The 20651-nt window shown below is 37.6% G+C and overlaps 2 protein-coding genes across 2 annotated transcripts in view; one reads left to right on the top strand and one right to left on the bottom strand.

The window, feature by feature from the left end:
- Window positions 1-20651, top strand: part of LOC146001481 (1-acyl-sn-glycerol-3-phosphate acyltransferase alpha-like) — a 122394-nt gene that overhangs the window by 51771 nt on the left and 49972 nt on the right. The gene's annotated exons all lie outside the window — the stretch shown is intronic.
- Window positions 11794-20651, bottom strand: part of LOC146001480 (1-acyl-sn-glycerol-3-phosphate acyltransferase alpha-like) — a 38070-nt gene continuing 29212 nt past the window's right edge. Inside the window, exons 3-6 of the mRNA XM_083138845.1 lie at window positions 19558-19694; window positions 15506-15687; window positions 14261-14432; window positions 11794-12444 (exon numbers count right to left, since the gene is read on the bottom strand). Coding sequence (XP_082994971.1) covers window positions 12302-12444; window positions 14261-14432; window positions 15506-15687; window positions 19558-19694 — 634 coding nt within the window. The 3' untranslated portion in view covers window positions 11794-12301. The remainder of the gene's footprint in view (window positions 12445-14260; window positions 14433-15505; window positions 15688-19557; window positions 19695-20651) is intronic.

Here is a 20651-nt window from a genome sequence, read left to right as displayed (position 1 = left end):
TGAAGACTGGAAATTAGCAACGTTAGTGCTTTTCTTAAAGGATACCAAAAGAGATCCATCCAATGTAAAATCCTACAGGCCAATTTGCCTCTTGGATGTCTTAGGCAAAGTTTTTGAGAGGCTGATTACAAAGAGACTAAACGAAAAACTAACACTAATAAGGAATTCCAGCAAACAGTATGGGTTTATTAAAGGACGCTCTACTGAGGATGCGGTCAATCGTGTGATAACATCTATAAACCAAACTCATTATAAGTATGTTACTGGAATTACAATTGACATTAGCGGAGCGTTCAATAATGTATGGTGGCCATACTTACTACGAGAACTAAGGAGGTTGCAGATTCCTAAGCCTCTATACAGCTTAATCTGTGATTACCTGAAAGACAGGAGAATACAGTTCGTTTGGGGACATGAGACGATCTGCAGGAGTGTCAACAAAGGCTGTCCTCAGGGCTCCGTCCTGGGGCCAGTCCTTTGGAATATAACCTTGGAACCACTACTGCTGGCTCTCAGCAGGATGGATGAGATCATAGATAGTGTTGCTTATGCAGATGATCTATTAATCATAACCGGATCGAATAATCGCAAAGGTTTGGAGTTCAATGCTAACAAGATCTTGAATCAAGTGGCCATTTGGTCTGAGGAATCTAAGTTGACCATAGCTAAGGAGAAGACATATCAAATCCTCCTTAAGGGAAAACTGGCTCGAGCGCCTATATTCAAGTTTCAGAACTCTTCAATTAAAAATGTTCAAGTCATCAAATACCTTGGAATTCACATGGAAGCTCAAATGAGCCTAAGAGCTCATGTGAACAGTTTTACAGCTAAGGCCAAGTCAGCTTTACACAATATCTTAAACATGGGTAATACTGCATTTAAGATACCATTCAAGATCGCAATGCTGTATTATAAAGCGATATTTGTTACAACTATATGTTATGCAGCGTCTACTTGGGCTTTCCTTTCTAGGAAGAAAGTTGTCCGGGACCGTCTGAGATCGGCACAGCGCAACGTCTTGTTGAGAATTCTTGGGGCCTTTCGCACAACGTCAACTATGTCAACTATAGTGCTAGCTGGTGTCTTGCCTCTTGATTTTGAGGTTCAAAGACACGCTTCTAGATATTGGTTTCGGAAGGGAGACCAAGCTAAGATATTCATGCTGTTGGGAATTAATGTGAATACCATGCAGGACATTGACCAGGTTCTACAAAGCAAATGGCAACAAGAGTGGAGACAATACTCGGGATCAGTACACACGAAGCTATATATGCCTGACGTTAAATTCTGGACAATGAACTCACTCTTTAAACCAACTAAAGGGTTGATACACCTCATTACAGGGCATGGCCCTTATAAGGCATATTTGAAACGCTTTGGCCTCAGTCTAGATGACCAGTGCCAAGTATGTAAGACTACTGATACTCCAGAACACGCTGTGTTTTGTTGCAATAAATTTCAAGACCCCAAAATAAGGGAACTTAGAGCTAAGCTAGAACCAGACCTTGTAAGACAACAACTTACTTGTCAACGAACCTTTCCTACAATTAATGCTTTGGCTGAGCTGATATCTACGCTTGAGAAAATGGAATTCAAACACCATCAAGAGTCACGAGCCCGACAAGTGGTTCCAATATCATCATTTATTGAAAACATGGAACCCACTGGAACTAAGACTAGATCGAGCATGAGACTTGCTGCCCAATTAATGGGAGAAAGCAGCTGTGCACAAAATAATTGCTTAAATGAAATAAGATAGTATGAAGAAGGACCGGCTTCCCTGAATAGAAGAAAACACTACATTACATCCCTCAGAAGAGAACCCGACATACCAGAATTGGATGACTGAAACCAATATATACATTTCCAGTATCCAGATGCTGTCTACCAGTTGAGGACTGCGAGTAGAAGATTGAAGACAGAAGAGGAGGCTTGAGAACTCCCTATTCTTCAGGGATGTCTCTTCAATATAACTCTTATGAATATCTACTTGTCTTCTGATCTAAGGATTCCTCATCAAGTGCCATTATTCTTCTCTTATTTATGGGATCTAAGGATTCCTCTAATATCTTACTCTATATTCTCATTCTTATATTGTATTCTTATATATTCATTATTTTATTTCTATGTTATATGTATCTTTATATTTCATATCTTGCTTATTGTTTGGAGCTACTCAATTTCACAATATTAATTTTTCAAAAACGTCTTGGTTTAAATCTTAGGTACCAAGACTCAGAGCACTTGCCTCTTCTCTCTTACGTACCTTCTGACCTCTCCACTTACCAAGTTAATCCTTATATCCTATTCCGGGATACGGATACCACACTCAGATAAGATCAAGAAAGAAGATCTGAGTGAGAGGGTACCAAAAGTGAGAGTGGCGAGTGGAGGCGGAGGATCGCCGCTCCGTATCCCATCCTGTTGCTAACTATTCATTTTGGAAAAAGTACACTCTAAAAGAAAATATTTTCGAACTTTTTAAAAGAACGAAAATGTGAGTTTAAATTTCCCTGGTTTTTAACTATTTTTCATTAAATTTCCCTTTTCACCCTCAAATTTCCATGTGCCAAGGGAAATTTCCCTGCTTTTGGCATCACTGGTTGGGCCTTGGCCCTTCAGAATCTAGGACAATTGCCATGAAGCCAAAAGCAAGGACAACTTCGATGAATTTGACGGTGAAGGTCATTTTACAAATTAATGATAGGTCAAATGCGACGATCAGGAACTAACCTAACCAAAGCCGCCTCAGAATGAGTAATAATGCTGTAGAAAGTTGGAACATCAAAATAAATAGGTGGCTTGGAAGACCGCATCCAAAGCCATCAAGCATCAAGAGCCAAGCAGAAGACACCAACATCAAGTATACATGCGGATGGAATTTAATCTTGAAGGTGATAAAAGGAAGAAACGTGACGAGAGAGTTGGAAAGTGTATTCTGTCACGTGCCAGTTCCAACGACACAATGAGAAAGGCAAGGAAGAAATGTTTCACGAGAGCGACGATAGATGGCAGCACGTCATATATAGAAGAGCAGAGTTCATTATCCATTAGGAAAATTAAGAATATGCTCGTATAGGAAACAATTAGGAAAGTTAATAAGTGAGCAAATGAATTCAGAAATTGTATCTCTCTCCTTTTTGATTTTCTGACGAGGAGAATATCGTCAGCTTTTGTATTTGTCCGTCCCTCGGTGGCGCTGTGTCAAATTAGACGCCCCGAAGCACTTACGGTTGCGCTTCTTATTAGACGCACTGGGCCATAGGCAGCGCTTGCTGTTAGCGATCCTGGGCTATTCCCCTTTTGGTCGTTACATAGGAGGTGGCGCTATTGTCAGTTTAGTCGACCCTACTCTTTCTATAAGTATAGTTTGTATCGTTTGCCAAAGAAAAGGGGGAAGCGAGCGCATATATGTAATAAATAAGATTATGCTTTAAAAGGAAAGACAATAAATTAGAAGAAAAGAAAAGAAGAATAAGCCTTCTCAAAAATTAGAAAGAAGAAGAAGCCTTTTCCTAAATAGAAAGAAGAAAAGAAGAAGAAGCATTTTCCCAAAATAGAAGGAAGAAAAGAAGAAGAAGCCTTTTCCCAAATCAGAGAAGAAAAAGCAGAGGAAGTTTTTTCCAAAAACAGAAAGAAGAAGAAGCCTTTTCCCAAAATAGAAGAAGGAAAAGAAGAAGAAGCCTTTTCCCAAATCAAAGAGAAGAAAAAGAAGAAGAAGTCATTTCCAAAAACAGAAAGAAGGAAAGAAGAAGAAGTCTTTTCCAAAATAGAAGGAAGAAAAGAAGAAGAAGCCTTTTCCCAAATCAAAAATAGGAAGGAAGAAGAAGCCTTTTTTCCAGAAATTACGAGCAGAAAGAAGAAGAAGATTTCCTTTTAAGAAGAATATAACCGACGTAAAGCAGCATATATATATATATATATTTCAATGTATATACAAGCTTAACTATATATTTTCTCTGTATTGTGTATAGTTTCCAGAATATAGATCCTCACTTAACTATATCCTCTTGGCTATAAAACGCTTTCTTATTTGGAATTCTCGAATAAAGAACCTATCCCCCGAGATTAAGATATCTGTAGCCGTGGTATAAGTTTATTTTAAGAAGTGCACTAGAGGGACGTTGCAATTCGCACATATTTTTATGAGGAAACTGGGTCTGTTGGCTCTAGTCCATGATCAAAAACTTAATTGAACCAAATTCCCAGCCGAGAATATCAATATTTCACATAATTCTCTTGTAAGAGGTATTGTACGGTGTGTTCAAATCTTCAATTTGATAGAGGATTTAAAATGTCATTGCAATTGTCCACCCGCCCTTTCAATTCTAACTGTGTTCATCGCAATTGTCCGGCTACCGGCCCTTCAAGGGCTGTCGAGCCACGGGTTATTATTTATTATTATATTAGTAATTTCCATATTCTGTGTATCTATATACGATTTGCATAAATGTATACTTAACATATTAATTCATATAGGAAAAATATCTGTATAAACAGTGTAAAATAGATTATAATCTGAAAAGTAAGCCTACTTTAAATAATAATAATAATAATAGTTGCCGTAACCCTACTTCCTATATATAAGTCACAGAAAACAATATTCTTTTATATAAATGATCGCTACAATTTTACTATTCGAATTACATTATCTCTTTCTAGAAATCTCAAGGGCGGGGCACTTGAGTTCACATACTTTTTCGTTTCACGGCGCCTTTAGTGTTTCAAGATTTTTCCGCGGCACCCAAGTCGGAATGTATTCCTATTTAATACTTGCAACACACAGTGTGGTTAGGCTTCTTGCCTTAAGTTAAAAAATAAACGCATAATTCAAATTCAGAAACAGTTCATATTTTATAAGTACTAAATAACCACATATTTGGATTGATGCGATGGTCGGATTCTACAACCATGCGCAGCCTAACAAGAAAGTGTCATTTCAGTGAAAATATTGGAACGTTTTGCGACGCCCCTGTAAGCCAGCCCACTTTGAGAACCCCTGAGTTAAGGAAAAGCATAAAAAAATACATGTATGTTCATAACATAAATAACGTTAATTTAATTAGTACTCGAGCAGAATAACAAAAGTTTAAACTGCATTAGATCGAAAAAATTAGTGTAAAACGCAGGAATCAGGTTATAATTTTATCTTCTTTAATTTAATCCAGAGAATAAATGGTTCCTCAGTTCCTACAATTCCAAAACGTATAGTTTTGTGTTAGAGATCAGACAACATAAACTTTGAATAAAATTTCCCCTAACTTTTAAAGTCTCTTTTTGACAAGGTGTGTTAATAACAAAATACAATAACTATGAATTTCATTACAGTAACTGTATGAAATGTAAAATAAAATGGAATACAGTTGTGTTGAAAATTCATGATGCTGAGTAGTAAAGTTTTCCCAACTATATAATAATAATAATGATAAATTTGGTTAATTTTATTATTTTGAAATAGTTATTATTGTAAAATAACAATCAAAACCGTGGTAATTATTATTATTATTATTTCTACTACAGTAAAACCTGTCTATCCCGGAACATGATGGTTCCGAGCAAAATTTTCCGTCTTAACATTTCTCCTTCTTATACACGGTTGACTTTAAATACAGTATAGAGCGCTGCAGGAAATAATGGAAAGACAGATTTACATTTCGGATTACTTATACTGTAGAGTACTAATGCATCTACGTACATGAATAAAAATGCGATACAGTCGCAATAAGCATAGCAGAGATTACAATTATGTAACTACACAACATGTTGGTACACTTTTTACAGTATTGTAAGAACGTACAGTACGTACTTATGTATCTTTTCGAACCCGGGACCCCTGGCGTCGTAGCGCGATGTACATAGAGGGAAAGAGAAAGATTGAAAGATGGAATAAGAGAGGTGAAGAAAGATCGAGATAAAAGTGAAGAAAAAAGAAAGAAACAAAGAGAGATAACAAGAAAAATAGAAAGATGACGAAAGAACAGAGGAGAAATAGACAAAGAAAGGTGGAGAAAGAGGGTAAGAGATGAAAGAAAGAAACGGAATCATAACAGCTATGAGTATTATAGTGATATCGACAATGTTACAGATAAGCAAGTGGCAACAGAGGCGTGTTCCACTTACAGTATTGAATTATTTTCTTGCGAGCGAAAAAAACAAAGGAAGAAATTTCCGTCTTACTGAGAATAAAAACTTCTCGTTGGTCTTTAAATGGTGTCCTGTTTGCGCGTTAAGGTGGTTTCCGCCTTAAGCAGGTCATTTTCAGGTATAAAATCGGTCCATTCTGGGGACTTTTTTTTTCCGTATTTACATGTTTCCATCTTATATAGGTTCCGGGATATGCAGTTTTTACTGTAATAAAGTTTTGACCCCCCCTACAAACATTTTTGGCGAGGTCCTGATACGATCACTGACGTAGCAAGGCATGAGTACACCTGCTTCATTCCAAAAGTTTACCACATTTTAAAGATACAGATAGTAACATTGAGGATATTGCAGAAGTCTTTGTGGCACATGCAGTGCTGATCTTAAAAATAAAAAAACACATTTTATTAGAATGATCAATAGTTGGATGAAGCTAATTTGACAAGAAGCGGTTTTGTTAAGTGATGTGCAACATGATTACCTGTCTTACGATAAGCATAATGTGGGTGGGAAAAAATAAGAATTGGGTAATCTTATTTAACTTAAACTTTTTAATTAGAAGAGTTTGATTTGTGTAATTTACTTTGAATATTTCATACCGCTACTCTAATCCTATTATTGAATGCAGGCAGTAGTTGGCTCCGAGGCTACTTTACGCACAGAAAGGCTAATCAGGACTGGACCTGCAGTTTAAGCTACTATGAGAATCACTATGTTTCTCTCTCGGATGTCGAACAGTTGACTATTATTGAATCCCTACCACTCCTTTCTCGTAGCAGACACCATTGCTTCCTGCAAAGGGTATGTTACCTGTAACATCACAAAGCACAATAGCTAGTATAAAAGTTAATGCTCAATGTCTCTAGGTTTACAAGTTTTGTAAATAGAGACACATGGAGGAAAAGTATTGTATTCTTCTGCCATATTGAAACGATCTGACCGGTTTCGCTCAAATTCAACGCTACGTCAAAACTTTAATTTAGAAAATGTAGCAGGTATTCAGCTCAAAAACTATGCATCTGCCAAGGAGTATCATGTCCTGACACCCTTTAGAAAAATCACTATTGTGGTGCATACTAGTAATGCCTAAGCTCAGATTGAGATTCGGATATTTTCGGAACCCAGTAAATCGAATCCGAATTATGTGCATGTACTATTAAATGATTTATAGGACAAAATGAAAACCAAGCTTATGTAACAAGTAAATGAGACCTGTACATAGCCAATGCCAGACATTATCATAGAACATGGTGAAAGTGTTACCACTTTTGCAGATCTTGTTTAGATGATAAAGACTGACATGTCAGTGATGCAGCTGAAAAAAGTTATTTGTGTAGACAGATTAGCAGGGGTGTAGTGGTGCCAGGGCGCCGCCCCGGTACTTTTTCTTAACTCCTGGGACCGCCCTGGTTCTTTATATTTGTAACAACTATTTTTTCCTTACCCGGGAGAGGTAAATTTTATTTCTTTACAATTCCGTTAGGGTCCGCAATAAGCGATTGGTGCTTGTAGTACCTTCCTACCTTCTGTTGTCCTTTACCCCCCTGCAGACGATGTTTGGTGTCGGCAGGAAAGGGTGTGTGCGGGTCACAGTGACCCGCAGCGACGGTTAACGTTTGCGCAAATAGTCAACGCTCAGTTTGTTGCAGTAGCGTGGCCGTGGCATTGTTGCATAGTGCATTGTTTGAATTTCGGTGTGATGGATCCAAAAGCTATAGATCGAATTCGTCGTATGCTGAACGAAGTGGTGTCAGAAGACGAAGAAGGGCATGAGTTAGGAAATGACGAGGAAAGCCATTGATCCAGAGACTGGCGACAGCAGAAAACCTGAAGTTATAACATTTTACAATATAAGGAAAGGCAGCGTAGACACGGTGGATGAAATGTCAGGCAGCTACTCTGTCGCTAGAAAGAGCAACAGATGGCCATTAACAGTATTTTATAACATGCTAAATATAGCAGCAATAAATGCTTTGGTTATACCTGCATGTAACAGTAAAGATGAAAGCCGGCGTATAGTAAGGAGAAAGTATTTGAAAGAATTAGCCATGTGCCTTGTGAGACCATACATAAGATCTTGTTTGGAAATTCCAAATCTCAGCAGAAAACTGAGAACTGACATCCTCGAACTTTTGAAAAACCATGTTCAACCATCTCCTAGTGATGACCAGGAACAAGGAACTTCAAGTAAAAGAAAAAGATGTGAAAAATGTCCGAGAACTGGCAATAACACTTCACAATGCTGCCCGCTTTGTCAAGTGCCAATCTGCGGGAAACATGAAAAAATCACCTGTGATGACTGTTTGGAAATAAACAAATTATAAGGTATTTCACATGAAAATGTACTGTATATCTTTACTTATTGTATTACTATTCAAAAAATTGTAATTCTTTGTTTTTTTCTAAAGTTATCTAGTGATTACTTGAGACAATCACAGAAATGTTGCATTTATTTAATATGTAATTCCAAATAACATTAGAAATAAAAAAAATCAGGAAACATATATATTAATTTGCCAAATAGGTTAAAAAATAATATCCGAAGAACAAAACAAAGAAAAATATTTATATGTTAAAAATAGAAAAGTTTATAATTGCGGGTCACAGTGACCCACCGCGACCGTATTAAGTTGTGAAATGGGCGCGACCTCTCCCGGGTTAAAAGTCTTCCTTAAAATATATGTAGGCCTATATCGAAAACATATTAACTATATAATAAAATGTATCTGCTCTGTTATGAATAGACAGTAAATCAACCGTTATTTAGGCGAGAGAATCAATCAGCTGGCTGCATTGTGTCGACAATGGAAGTTAAGACCGAGGCCGCCAGCATTTTCGCTCTCAACAATGGATTTTAGTTGCGATAAGACGGTGAAGCATAAAAAAGGGAGAATTTGTGGCTGACTCTCACTTGCGTCTGTTCTTTTGTTTTTAGCATTTGATTGCGAATTTCGAGGTGATTAAAACGTCTTTTCGGTCGCGCTCTCATTTTCTATTCGAAATGAAAAAAAGGTGTGAGAACAAGGTTACAAATTATTTCCAAAAAGTACAAAAAACATAAATTGAAACTGCGAGTGACAATGGTAGAGATTCTGCAGTACTGGCTGTACATAGTGTTAATCCTTCGCCAAGTGTATCACACGTAATACCAGCAACAACAACCTCAGAAACGACACTACAACTGCGACATTCCAACATGTTTTGTGTTCTGATTTGCCCTCTATATGGTCTGAGCAACAGTGTATGACGAGCTGTCATAAGGCATTCTGGTAACTTGAGTTTCGTGTGTGTTTGCTGGGGTAAAGTAGCCCAACTCACGTCCTAAGACGATGAACTCTTCTAGTGTAGAGAATTCACGACAGGTGGAATGTCAATGCAGTATAAAAATTTTGTTGCTATCGTAGTTACGCGAAGTGTCGCTAGATGGCTCTGGCCGGTGTACGTATTTAAATTGTAAATTCCTTTGTTTGATATCCGATTTGCTTGTGGTTTGCTTATGCACAGGGACATTTTGATGTGCCGGCCACTGCACGCATGGGCAATTCGCAGTAATGGCGGGAAATTATAAAATTTACAGCGTTTTGGTCTAGGTGCCATCGTATAGTTAACAGCAAAACGTTTATCTCAAAAAGTATTACAATAGGATTCTTAACGCATACGCATATTTGTTAACGTGTGTTTTCTTAATCAAGTAAATTGTTGATTTGGTAAAGACAATCGTGCTCTGCACAAAAGGATGAGGGAACGAGAACTAAAAGAAGAAGAAGAAGGAGAGAAAAAGGGAGGGTTCCGGCGGAATGGACGCTGAACAAACGGCATCGGAATGAATAAACGGTGACCAAAATCTGCAAATTTCGGCGTGGACGCCTGAGTTGCACGATAATTTTACTTAGCCTTAGGGCTGGAAACGTTGAGCCAATGTTTGGGATAAGCACGGAACATTGGGAAGGCGAGCTGGACTTGGGATGCTGAAACTAAACAAGGTGGAATGAGGAGCGGATTTTGCCTCGTGATATCACAAGGGAGGTAAGCTGCATATGTACTTTTAGTATTGCATGAGCTCATGTTTCGACGCTTGTTGGTAGATCTACCCGTCTGTTAATGTATTTTGAAGCATGCTAGCGTGTGGTCAGTGTGGTTATTTGGATAACGAACAAATCATTATTTGCACCGCGTGGATGAGCGCGATGTAAATGGACGCCATTGATGTCTGAAATTTGAATTCTTAACATCTTGAGCGAAACGCGTTTGACATTTGATAATATATAAAGTGGTAATTTGGCCATGATAAATATTGGTCGTTATATGTCACAGAATTGTTTGGTTTGATGTATATTTGATATTGTTCATTTCTCGTTGATCACATATACCATATGTATATATTTTCGCAGATATGTATTGCATGGTGTGCATTTGGTATTGATAAGTTCTTGAAGGTCACATGACCATATATGGTAATTTTCACGATCAACGTATTGACAGTTGATTCACATATCATAGTTCAATAAGGAGATACACTCCTTGATACTAAAAACAGTATATGCTTCAGTAAGGTTGAAAAGTTCTGTTCAAGTACTCTCAAATCAGCTGACTGATAATGCTCTCATAAGCATGAAACATGTGTAATTATCCAACTCAATAAATGGGTTCATTGTTTCTTTGTGTTCATATTTGCGCTCTTTAACATTTTCTTTCATCTGTATTTGGTTATTCGTGACAATGCTTAAATGTTTAATTCTTCCTTTTCAGAGGGGGAATTCCGCATGTGTTTGTAAATTGGGTTAGTGTCGTTATTATGGAAAGTGGATGTTGTTATTTGTAAATTAAGTATTTTCTATTTGGAATCATAAGGTATAGAAATTTCATTCCCAGTGATCTGCACGCATCACCGGCGCTATCAGGCAAATTTTCTTAAAACAAATAAATTCGAACAAATGACATTTAGCACGTCTCAAGATTGTTGGGACTCAGTTGTTGAGTAGTTGCTGCCTAGTTTAAACCAAATAGTTTGAACACATTTTTGTTCAAACATATAAGTTTGAACGAATGTCATGTAGCTCGTCGCAAGTGGTTGGAGAGTAAGCAAAAACATGCATGGTTCATAGCAAGAAATGGGTATTTATGGTGTGATGATGGTTGCTCCATATGTTATTTAGGGCCTGATAAAAGTCAGGGATTGTCATTAAGTAATGAATGGGTTAAGTGTCAAGTTTCATTTAATGGCACAAGTAAAGAACAACAGTTGAAGTCTTTAAGAACAAAAATTTCGGCCCACCAGCTATCTGTAGCACATCAGAAGGTAACAAATTCTTGCTGCATCTAAAAAACAGAAATTTGACAATGCTACTTTAAAACAAGAGGAGCATTTGATTGATGCGACAGAAGAAATCTTCAATACTTCTTACTATTTTGCTAAGAAGGATACAACATTCAGTGATCATAAGGATCTAATCAATTTGCAAAGGAATAACGGTATTGATGTGAGGTTAACTCTTCATGCTCGTTATAGTAGTACCAAAATAATTAAATATGTATCATCTGAAATGAAGAAGAGGTTGACATTGAAGTTAAGTTCTGAAGACAATAAATTTTCTCTCCTATAATAATAGACGAATTTAACACGTTTATTAAATAAGAAAACATGAGGTTTACATGTAAAGCTTTAAATATATTGTTCTTACTTTTTGCTGTTACAATTATTACTTTAACCTTTGATTTATCCTCTATTTTGTAGTTTTTTAATTATTAATATGCAAGTTGCATATCAAAATGTTCTTGTATTTTTATAAACCAAATTGGAATTCGGCATTTGCTGCATTATTGGAGAAATTGGAAGGTTACCATAACATTTATTCAATTTATGAAATAGTGTGCAGTGAATATGTTGACACGAACATGTATATTATAAGAAAACATCGAAGGGAAGGGACCGTCCTCGTGCTTTTTATTTTACCACTACACCGCTGCAGATTAGGACATAATGCAACTGAATGCAGTTGATAATGGGGATAGAAGCAAGCAAAGCATCTTTCGAGAGTTGCCTAGAACTTTGGTAACCTAAACTTTGGTTAATATTTTATTTAAGTCGCGATCCGCAACTATTTTACCATGTATACAATTATGTAACAAGACACTGCATTACAATAGAGGCATATTACAACTAATCTCTGTGACACAATTCTGCATAATGTTTTTTGTAGCATTTCTCCATCGCATCCTTCGTCACAGATGAGAGCTTTTCTACATCATCCATCTTCATGCCCTTTGTTGAAATCCTTGGAAGGAACTCGACAATCACTTTACCTGTAAAAAAAAAAAAGTATTCTAGTTGTTGCTCATGAATGATAAATATTAACATCTGACATATTGCCGAGAATTTGCCAGCTGTAGAAATTTCAAAAATAGGAAGTCATGACATAAAGAAAGGTTCCTACACTGTAAGAAATTGATTGAAGAAAACAACGTCTAAGACAGCCAATTTCCGCTGTCATTCAACTTTCATAAAAAATGCCCACGACCGTTTTGAAAGTATTAACGGTCATTAAACAGTTGACATAATTAATGTAATTTTAATTATTCAGTTTTTAAAAAGCTTAAAAATACTTATGTCCCAGTTGCGATTTATAATCATTATCTTTCTTTATTTTATTTATTTATTTATTGCGTCTTGTTTATCATGACGAAGTTAAGGCTTTATAGCCTTTTCTACCACTTAACCATGTTTACATCGAAATTTGATCATATAAAAGTTAGAAAACAACATTTAAACCATTACATAGAAAGGTAAATATTAAAATAAAGAAAGAGAAATATAAAATTACAAAGAAAAAATTACAAAAAAAAATACATACGGGAATAAAAACCTAACCTATGCTCACGAGCATACAACAAAATACACACACACACACACAATCACATATTCATGACAATAGTCAGGGATTTGAAATATTAAGGTGAATAAGGGTTTTCAGTGTTTTTCTGCGCTTAACTGTATTCAATTTATCACTAAAATATAATGTGCTATGTGTACGATTGTGTCACATTTTCAAAACTTAACGGGCAGACTGTTAAATTTTAACGGTAGAATATTGTAAATTTTACGGTAACTTCTAAGAGTGCACAAGGATTATCAATTCATCTTTTCATTCATGTACGAGGGTTGTGCCATAAGTCATGTAATTTTCTTTCTCAAGAATGCAGAACCGGTACAAACATTCGAAATATACAAATGGAAGAGGACATTGTATGGAACTGAATATTGCAGGATATGTGTACAGTGGGATCTATGAATATTACCGTGCAAATTGTCCATCACCATGTTCGTGCCGCGGTGGCTCAGTCGGTAACGCGTCTGACTACCATGCTCAAGGTCCCGGGTTCGATCCCCGGCCGGTTCAAATCCGGGAACTTTTCTAACGGTGGAAGCGGCCCCGGCGCCTACCCAGCGTCGAATAACATGGGTACCTGGGGGAAACCCTGGGGGGTAAAGGCGGTCAGGGGCGTGATGCTGATCACATCACCCCCACTCACGACCGGATCAAGAAAGTGTGGGGCGTTACCCCCCCCACACCCCCTATACGCCTTCATGGCGTGGTGCTATGCACAGGGGAACACTTTATCTTTTTTTTTTACTTTACCATGTTCGTGCACTTTATTTGACCCAATGAGAGCTTCAAGAATTAAAAGAAAACTCAAAACAAGCTGTTGACAATTTCTGCACCAGCATACATAAAAATTCATCCCTTAAAAACCCACAGGATGTAAGAGAAAAATTAATGAAAATAGCCATGGACAATTTGCACGATAATACTCATGGATCCCACTGTACCAGAGGTTGGTATGGAAGTGCCAAAAATCATTAAAAAATATCGTTTTACATGAGTGTATTCGTCAAGATGCCAAATTGACAGTAGCCTACAAAACAACAAAAAGAAGTCATAGCAACTACAGTACGTGTTGTGGATGCTCTGGGGTACTACTGTGAGGGTTCATAGGGCGTGCCCCTCTTTGGTTTTTGTACTACCAATGTACCCTTGTGCCTAATACACGCATGTAGAACGATTATTATTATTTTTTTGTACTTCCCTACTTAACTTATGAACTTGCGAGAGATAAGTACCTGATTTGGGATTCCATTGTTTATTCTTGATGAACAATTGTGGTGACATGACACAAGGGACAACTGGCACCTGGTTGCTGATGGCTGAGTGGAATGCTCCCTTCTTGAAGGGTAGAAACCCGTTCCTCCCCGAACCTCCCCTTGTTCCCTCAACGAAGATTAATACATTGTACTGTATGAAAAGAAAGAAACACATCCGCATTAATGTCCAGTAAATTAAAATATGAATAATTGCAATTATTTTAATGGCGCAATTTAAAGGGAAAAAATTCACTTGTGAAAATGAAAATGTATTCCAGTAAAGAATATATATAGAACATTCACATACATACTATAAAAAACGGATTGAAGAGATGACGATCCAAGGGCGTCAATTTCCGCAGTCAACCAACTACAGTAAAGAATGGCCATCTCTGTTTTTAAAGTACTAACTGCCATTACAACGCTAACCAAATTAATGTAATTTTAATGATTCAGTTTTAAAAATACGGTGTCCGTAATTGCACTTTATGATACAATTTTGAACCAACACGATACCGACGCTGGTACTCTTTCCGATTCCCATTGATACCGACCGATACCAATACTTGTGAATTGTAACAATTAAAAGTTGTTAAAAATATTAATCAATATTAATGTGTATATTGCTTCTCCAATTATATGCATCAATTGACCAAGAAATTTGCTTTAAAATATTCAAGAGTTATATCAGAATTTTAAAATAGATGTTATGTAATCACAAAATGCAGTCGTCTCCCCCCCCCCCATATGTTTTGCCGTTTGGCCCCTGGACTATGAGCTCTTAATGCTAAGCCTTGTCAAAAGCACCCGGTTCGGTTCTGTCCATTTCGCTTCGCCTCAAACCACCTAGTCACGCTGGTGTTAATGGTTCGTTTCTTGTGTTGTTGGCTGAAGAGGTTTATATATATATATAGATAAATATAGGAGAGAATGGAATACATTTGGATCGGAGGTGTCATATAGGAATAGGCATATATATATCCAAATTTATTCCATTCTCTCCTCTTCACAAATATACGTTTCTTGTCGCTACAGACATTATGCATTTTTGTTTCAACCGATGCATTTAAATTTCTGTGTGTAGAATGGTCAGTGTCGTGTAAACATGTGTAATATCTGAGTAAACATGTACTTCCTTCAGCAGAATTCTTACTTTCTATTTACTCTAAGATGGTTACAACTTGTTTTATTACATAAATAAATAGTACAACTCCTATATCTTACCTTCTCACGTAACAGTCTTTCCACTTGCTGACTAAATGAATTCTTTTCACTTGCCGAGCCACTTCTCTGGAGGAAAATGAAGCTCAAAAGCCAATAGTAAATTCCAAGCAGTCCAGCATAAAGAACCTCCTTCTTTACCACGGCGGACACCTTTGATAGTTCTCTGCCAGCAGCGCACAGAACTAGTCAGATAAAAAGAACAAAATTAATTTTATGCAAGGATATAATTTCTACACAGTTTTACCAGAAAGAATAGAATATTCATCCTTTTCTGTACCTCAAAAAAAAAGTGATTGGATGTTGGTCTCTTATTTGTACAGTCAGAGACATTTCTGTATTGTAACGATTACATTGAATAGTAATTTTGTTTTTACAATTCAGAAATGTTCATGACTGTACGAAGCATACGGCTAACAGTAAAGACGAAAGGATGCAGTCTACAAATACGCAGCGTACGGAGTAGTACTACGTGGGACTACTTTCGCTTACTCGTTCGAGTCTCTCACCTTCCATAGCGTGTGCATTCGAATATCATTTTAATGTGACAATAATCATAGACACATACATGTAAAATATACTCCCTGACTGTTTCAGCCCACAATCATCTGTTTCATTTTCACATGCCGGGTGGCCAGAATTAAAGTTACCGCACTCAGAGTCCTCTGTAGCCTGTTTGAGACATCCTAGAACTCTGAAATTTGGTGAATCCACTATGCAGACCATGGGGAAGAGGATGGCGATAAAAATAGTTCAATTTTCCGCCACCAGGCTGAAATGTGGCGCTGTACTTCCACGATGGGTTGTAATAATGACGTAAACTGCTCCAATTGGTTATGGATTTGCCTTTACCTTGCAAATCTTGCAAGAAACGAGAGATTATTTTCTCGCAACTTCCAGCCACTAACAAATGTCTTTCTAATTAATAACTCAGCTAAATCACTTGACGTGATTATTTGTACAACCCACCATGGAAGTACAGCGCCACATTTCAACATGGTGGCGGGAAATTAAACTATTTTTTTATCGCCATCCTCTTCCCCATGGTCTCCATAGTGGATTCACCAAATTTCAGAGTTCTATGATGCCTCAAACAGGCTACAGAGGGCTCTGAGTTGGGTGACTTAACTAAACTACATTTTAACGTGAATATGATGACTATGTTTATTTATGGTTCAATTCCACTGCGCCTTTCACCTCACGATCCATATTTGAGGGTACGCTTTTAGAAGGAACATGAGTTCAGCCAATACGCTGCCAGCGCTCTTGCGCTGTTGCGAAAGCAACTGCTAACGGAAGGGGAACACAGAGAATTCGTTGTGTCCAATAGTAAACCTTTCATATATAATGCATGCATGTGATATTTGAGTACAATGAAATATATAGTGAAGAATTCTACACAGGATTATATCATATCACTGCAGCATATAAGAGGAACTCGTACATGAAAGAAGTTTGAAGGGATTTATTATAGAGGAACTGCAAGGTCATCATCATCATCGCTCGTTTCTGTTTTCTGGCATGTTTCCCAAAAAATTTGAATAGGGGGTCACCGATTTCTGTGGTAGATACTTTACCCTGTTTTATATTACGCAACACCGTAAAAACAAATACACCACACGCTTTAGCTGTAAGATCTCGAATCTGAGAAAACACTGTTTCAGCACGCACTTCTTCCGACGCCAATTCATTGAAGTTAGAATATACTTTAAAAGTAAGATTTCTGTCTTGTGAACGTAATATTTTACCCTCGGTGCCTGTACTACTGGTACTACGTTTCGAGAGCAACGTTATTAATTTGATTTGATTTGTTTTACTTTGCTTTTCTGTCACTTTTGGCTAATTGCGAAGATGGGAATGAGTGATGATATAATGAAATATGATGAATGGACATTCATAAACATCCATGTCCAGGCCGGGATTCAAACCCGGGATCCCTGGCGTTGTACCGCGATATGCTAAAAACTGCACCATATTATTTAATAACACTCACGGAACACAAACTATTGCACAACTGTCGAACATAATGGCTGTATTACACAGCGCGTGACGACACTAGGGTTCTCGGGTTCGAATCCCGCCCCGGGCATAGTTGTTTGTAAGTGTCCCTTCATCAATTTAATCATATCACCACCCATCTTCACCTTCGCGATTAGCCAAAAGTGGCAGAAAAGCGAAGTAAAATAAATCTAATCAATCAATCAATAAGGGCTGTATTGAATTCTCTCAAAACTGTTCTTCTTGGCGTACGAGTGTAATTATCTTACACCGCCCTTGTTACGAAAACGCTGAACTCAAACTGACTTAAATGACTCGCAATGTTTGTGAACGCCCAGAACAATGAAGGGTCATTGTGTATTATTCAGCCGAATTTGACACCCAAGACACAACAACTCAGCGGGGTCAACACGGTGGCAATGAAAAAAAAAACAGACGGAACAAGGATGGAAAACGAAAGGGTCATTGTTTGTGTGTGTAGAGACGTGTTGTTGCCCGTGTTTCTTCGAGGAACGATAACTCCGGCTGTAGGCGACGGAAATTCAGGGGACTTGGACGGGCAAGTTCAAAATGTCGTGCCCCATCTTATGATGAACCTTAAAGTGGCGAGTTTTATGCAAACGTCTTGCGCCCAAGAAAAAAATACAGAACACGGCGTTTAACTTGCGCGCCGCAGTCTCCTAACTGTACAACGTTGCACTCCTGCCATTGGCTGGTCGCCAAGGACACGCTCTCAGTAGCTCCGCCCGATATCGCTTCTAAAAACGTGCGTCGGACAAATTACGGTTATACGTACACTACTGGGTTTTGAGTGTGTAGCGTTCGTAAGAAGCTCTCAATTCCGTACGCTATCTATTTAGCGCTCGAGCGAAATCTCCTCGCTCCAGCACTCTTGTACGGAGACCGAGACGAGACTGAGACTTAGTGTTCGAGACTCGCAGTCTCGTTGTAGATTTGGACATGATACTTGAAAAATCTGATTTAACAGAATTTGCTTTACTATATCACTGCTTCAATTATACCAAGGGAATATAGAAACCCATTATTTAGAAATAAGTTTATATCTTGATCGTAATTATACACTACATCTATTGATTGATCGAGTTATTTTTTTAAGTCCACTTTATGCACAGAAAGGCTAATCGGGACTGGATTCACAGTTTGAAGTGCAATCCGAATCACTATGGCCTCCACCGGGTATGGAACGTGTCACTTAATATTTTAGTATCAACTAGTCAAAGGGGAAAAAAACATTATTAGGATTAGCTATAGAATTAACATACAATGTTAATTGGCCATTAACATACAATGTTAATTGGCCATAATTCATTGCCTTGTGCTAGACAGAGGATAATGCACAATTTACATTGCTTGCTAATCAATTGAGAGTTAAAAGTTAGTGCCTATAATGACGTCTGTATGCTACAAAGGTTTTTGTGTGTGTGTTTGTGTACAGTATGTAAATCGGAAGAAAAAATATAGCATTTTGCTCTTTTGGGGCATGAAGATTGAATGTGTAATGCGGGAAGATTAAACTCCAGAAACGTAAAATGTGGGTTTCACTGTATTTATATTATATAGATAGAAGATCGAGGACGGTACCACTATATATAACTCGAGACTAGACGGAGAACGAGACAAATATTTTCATATACAAGACAAGACTCTGTATTGCAAAAAACCTTGCAGACTTACAGGATGTGTGGAGGGAGGAGCTCCACACATTCACGATCTCGGCTGTTGTGGGAACTGATGTAATCAGCACAATGCTCTGGCTGCTTTTATTTCCCAGGTTTTCTCCCAGATAGCATATGTTATTGGAGGCTGGGCGAACACCAGAGTCACCTTATGTAGGAATATGTAGGAAAACTATAATCACCTTCTCCGGAAATCGAACACACGTGGTGTTCACGCTCTAACGACTGAACCACAGCAGCTTTCTCTCTATCTCTCTCTTTCAGACACACACACACAAACAGCACAAACATCTAAATTGGGCAAACATCAGATATAGGGTGTCATTTTTAATACTTTAATAAAAGAAACAAGCTCCTTACATAGCACATCCCACGATGCCTGATGGTTAACGACGATAATCACTGGGCCTTCTAGCTTTAGCATATTATCAGACCCTCTAACATCAAGTTCCAGACCCAATATTCTCATCAATGATGTACAGAGAACTGCGTTGAACCTGGAAGAGAGAACAGTTATTTTTTCATGTTCACGAAATTCAGTAATGCACTAGGACAACTCATGGACGATACTTTTAACATTAATCGGTTACATCAACTGACACATTAAAAAAAAATGTTCTTGATCTTCTCAATTGGTTCATTTGTAATGTATCATACGGGACAACAGCTCATAAAATAACATTTGATGTATTTCTGTGTTCACTTTGAGTGCACGAAAAATGCATCATTACCAGGTGCATTTTAATGTGTTACTATAAAAAGAAAACAGACATATTTTTGCCAATTGACACATTTTGCAGTTTGTCTGTAGGTGGTATTTCGCTACCGAAGGTTCTGGGTTCGAGTCCCGACCAGAGCCTGGTTCTTTTATCTTTCACTACTTCATCTAATCCATCATCTTTCACGCTCATTGTCGCAGTTAACTCTAAACAAGGAGATAAGTGACATATTTTTTTCCAAATATTATTATTATTTATCTCAGTAGGGTTACAAGTAAGCCATACAACATTTCATTTTGAACAATATTAATACAAATAATGACTTGATGTCCTATGTAGTAAAAAAAAGCTACATCTAAGGCAAATGTGATGAATTTACATTAGTATATATAGTGTTCTATAGTAGCAATGAAATAAAGAAAGTTTGAGATTTATACACATTTAGAAGAAAGGGAAGTGTAAGGGTGTTTGGGTTTGGATATGAGTGTGTATGGGGTTGCTGTTCGAAGTACAGGGATGGAAATTTTAAAATATATGTGTGTGGTGGGGGATGGTGGTGCAAGGGGGGTTAAGCATTGAAAATAATATTACTGGAGTTAGAATTTATAGGCATGTGAACGTAGAGGACGACAAACATTGTGTGCACATGTGAGTGCTGAGCTTCCAACGATGGCTGAAAAATACACAAAGCACCAATCTAGAACTTGGCTAAACCCTAAATTCTAAGCTAAACAA

This window comes from Lepisma saccharinum, chromosome 17 (genome assembly GCF_977018435.1).
Source record: "Lepisma saccharinum chromosome 17, izLepSacc3.1, whole genome shotgun sequence".
In the NCBI taxonomy this organism is placed as follows: Eukaryota; Metazoa; Arthropoda; class Insecta; order Zygentoma; family Lepismatidae; genus Lepisma; species Lepisma saccharinum.
The sequence above is the reverse complement of the archived record's forward strand: the minus strand, read 5'-3'. Positions and strand labels throughout refer to the sequence as shown.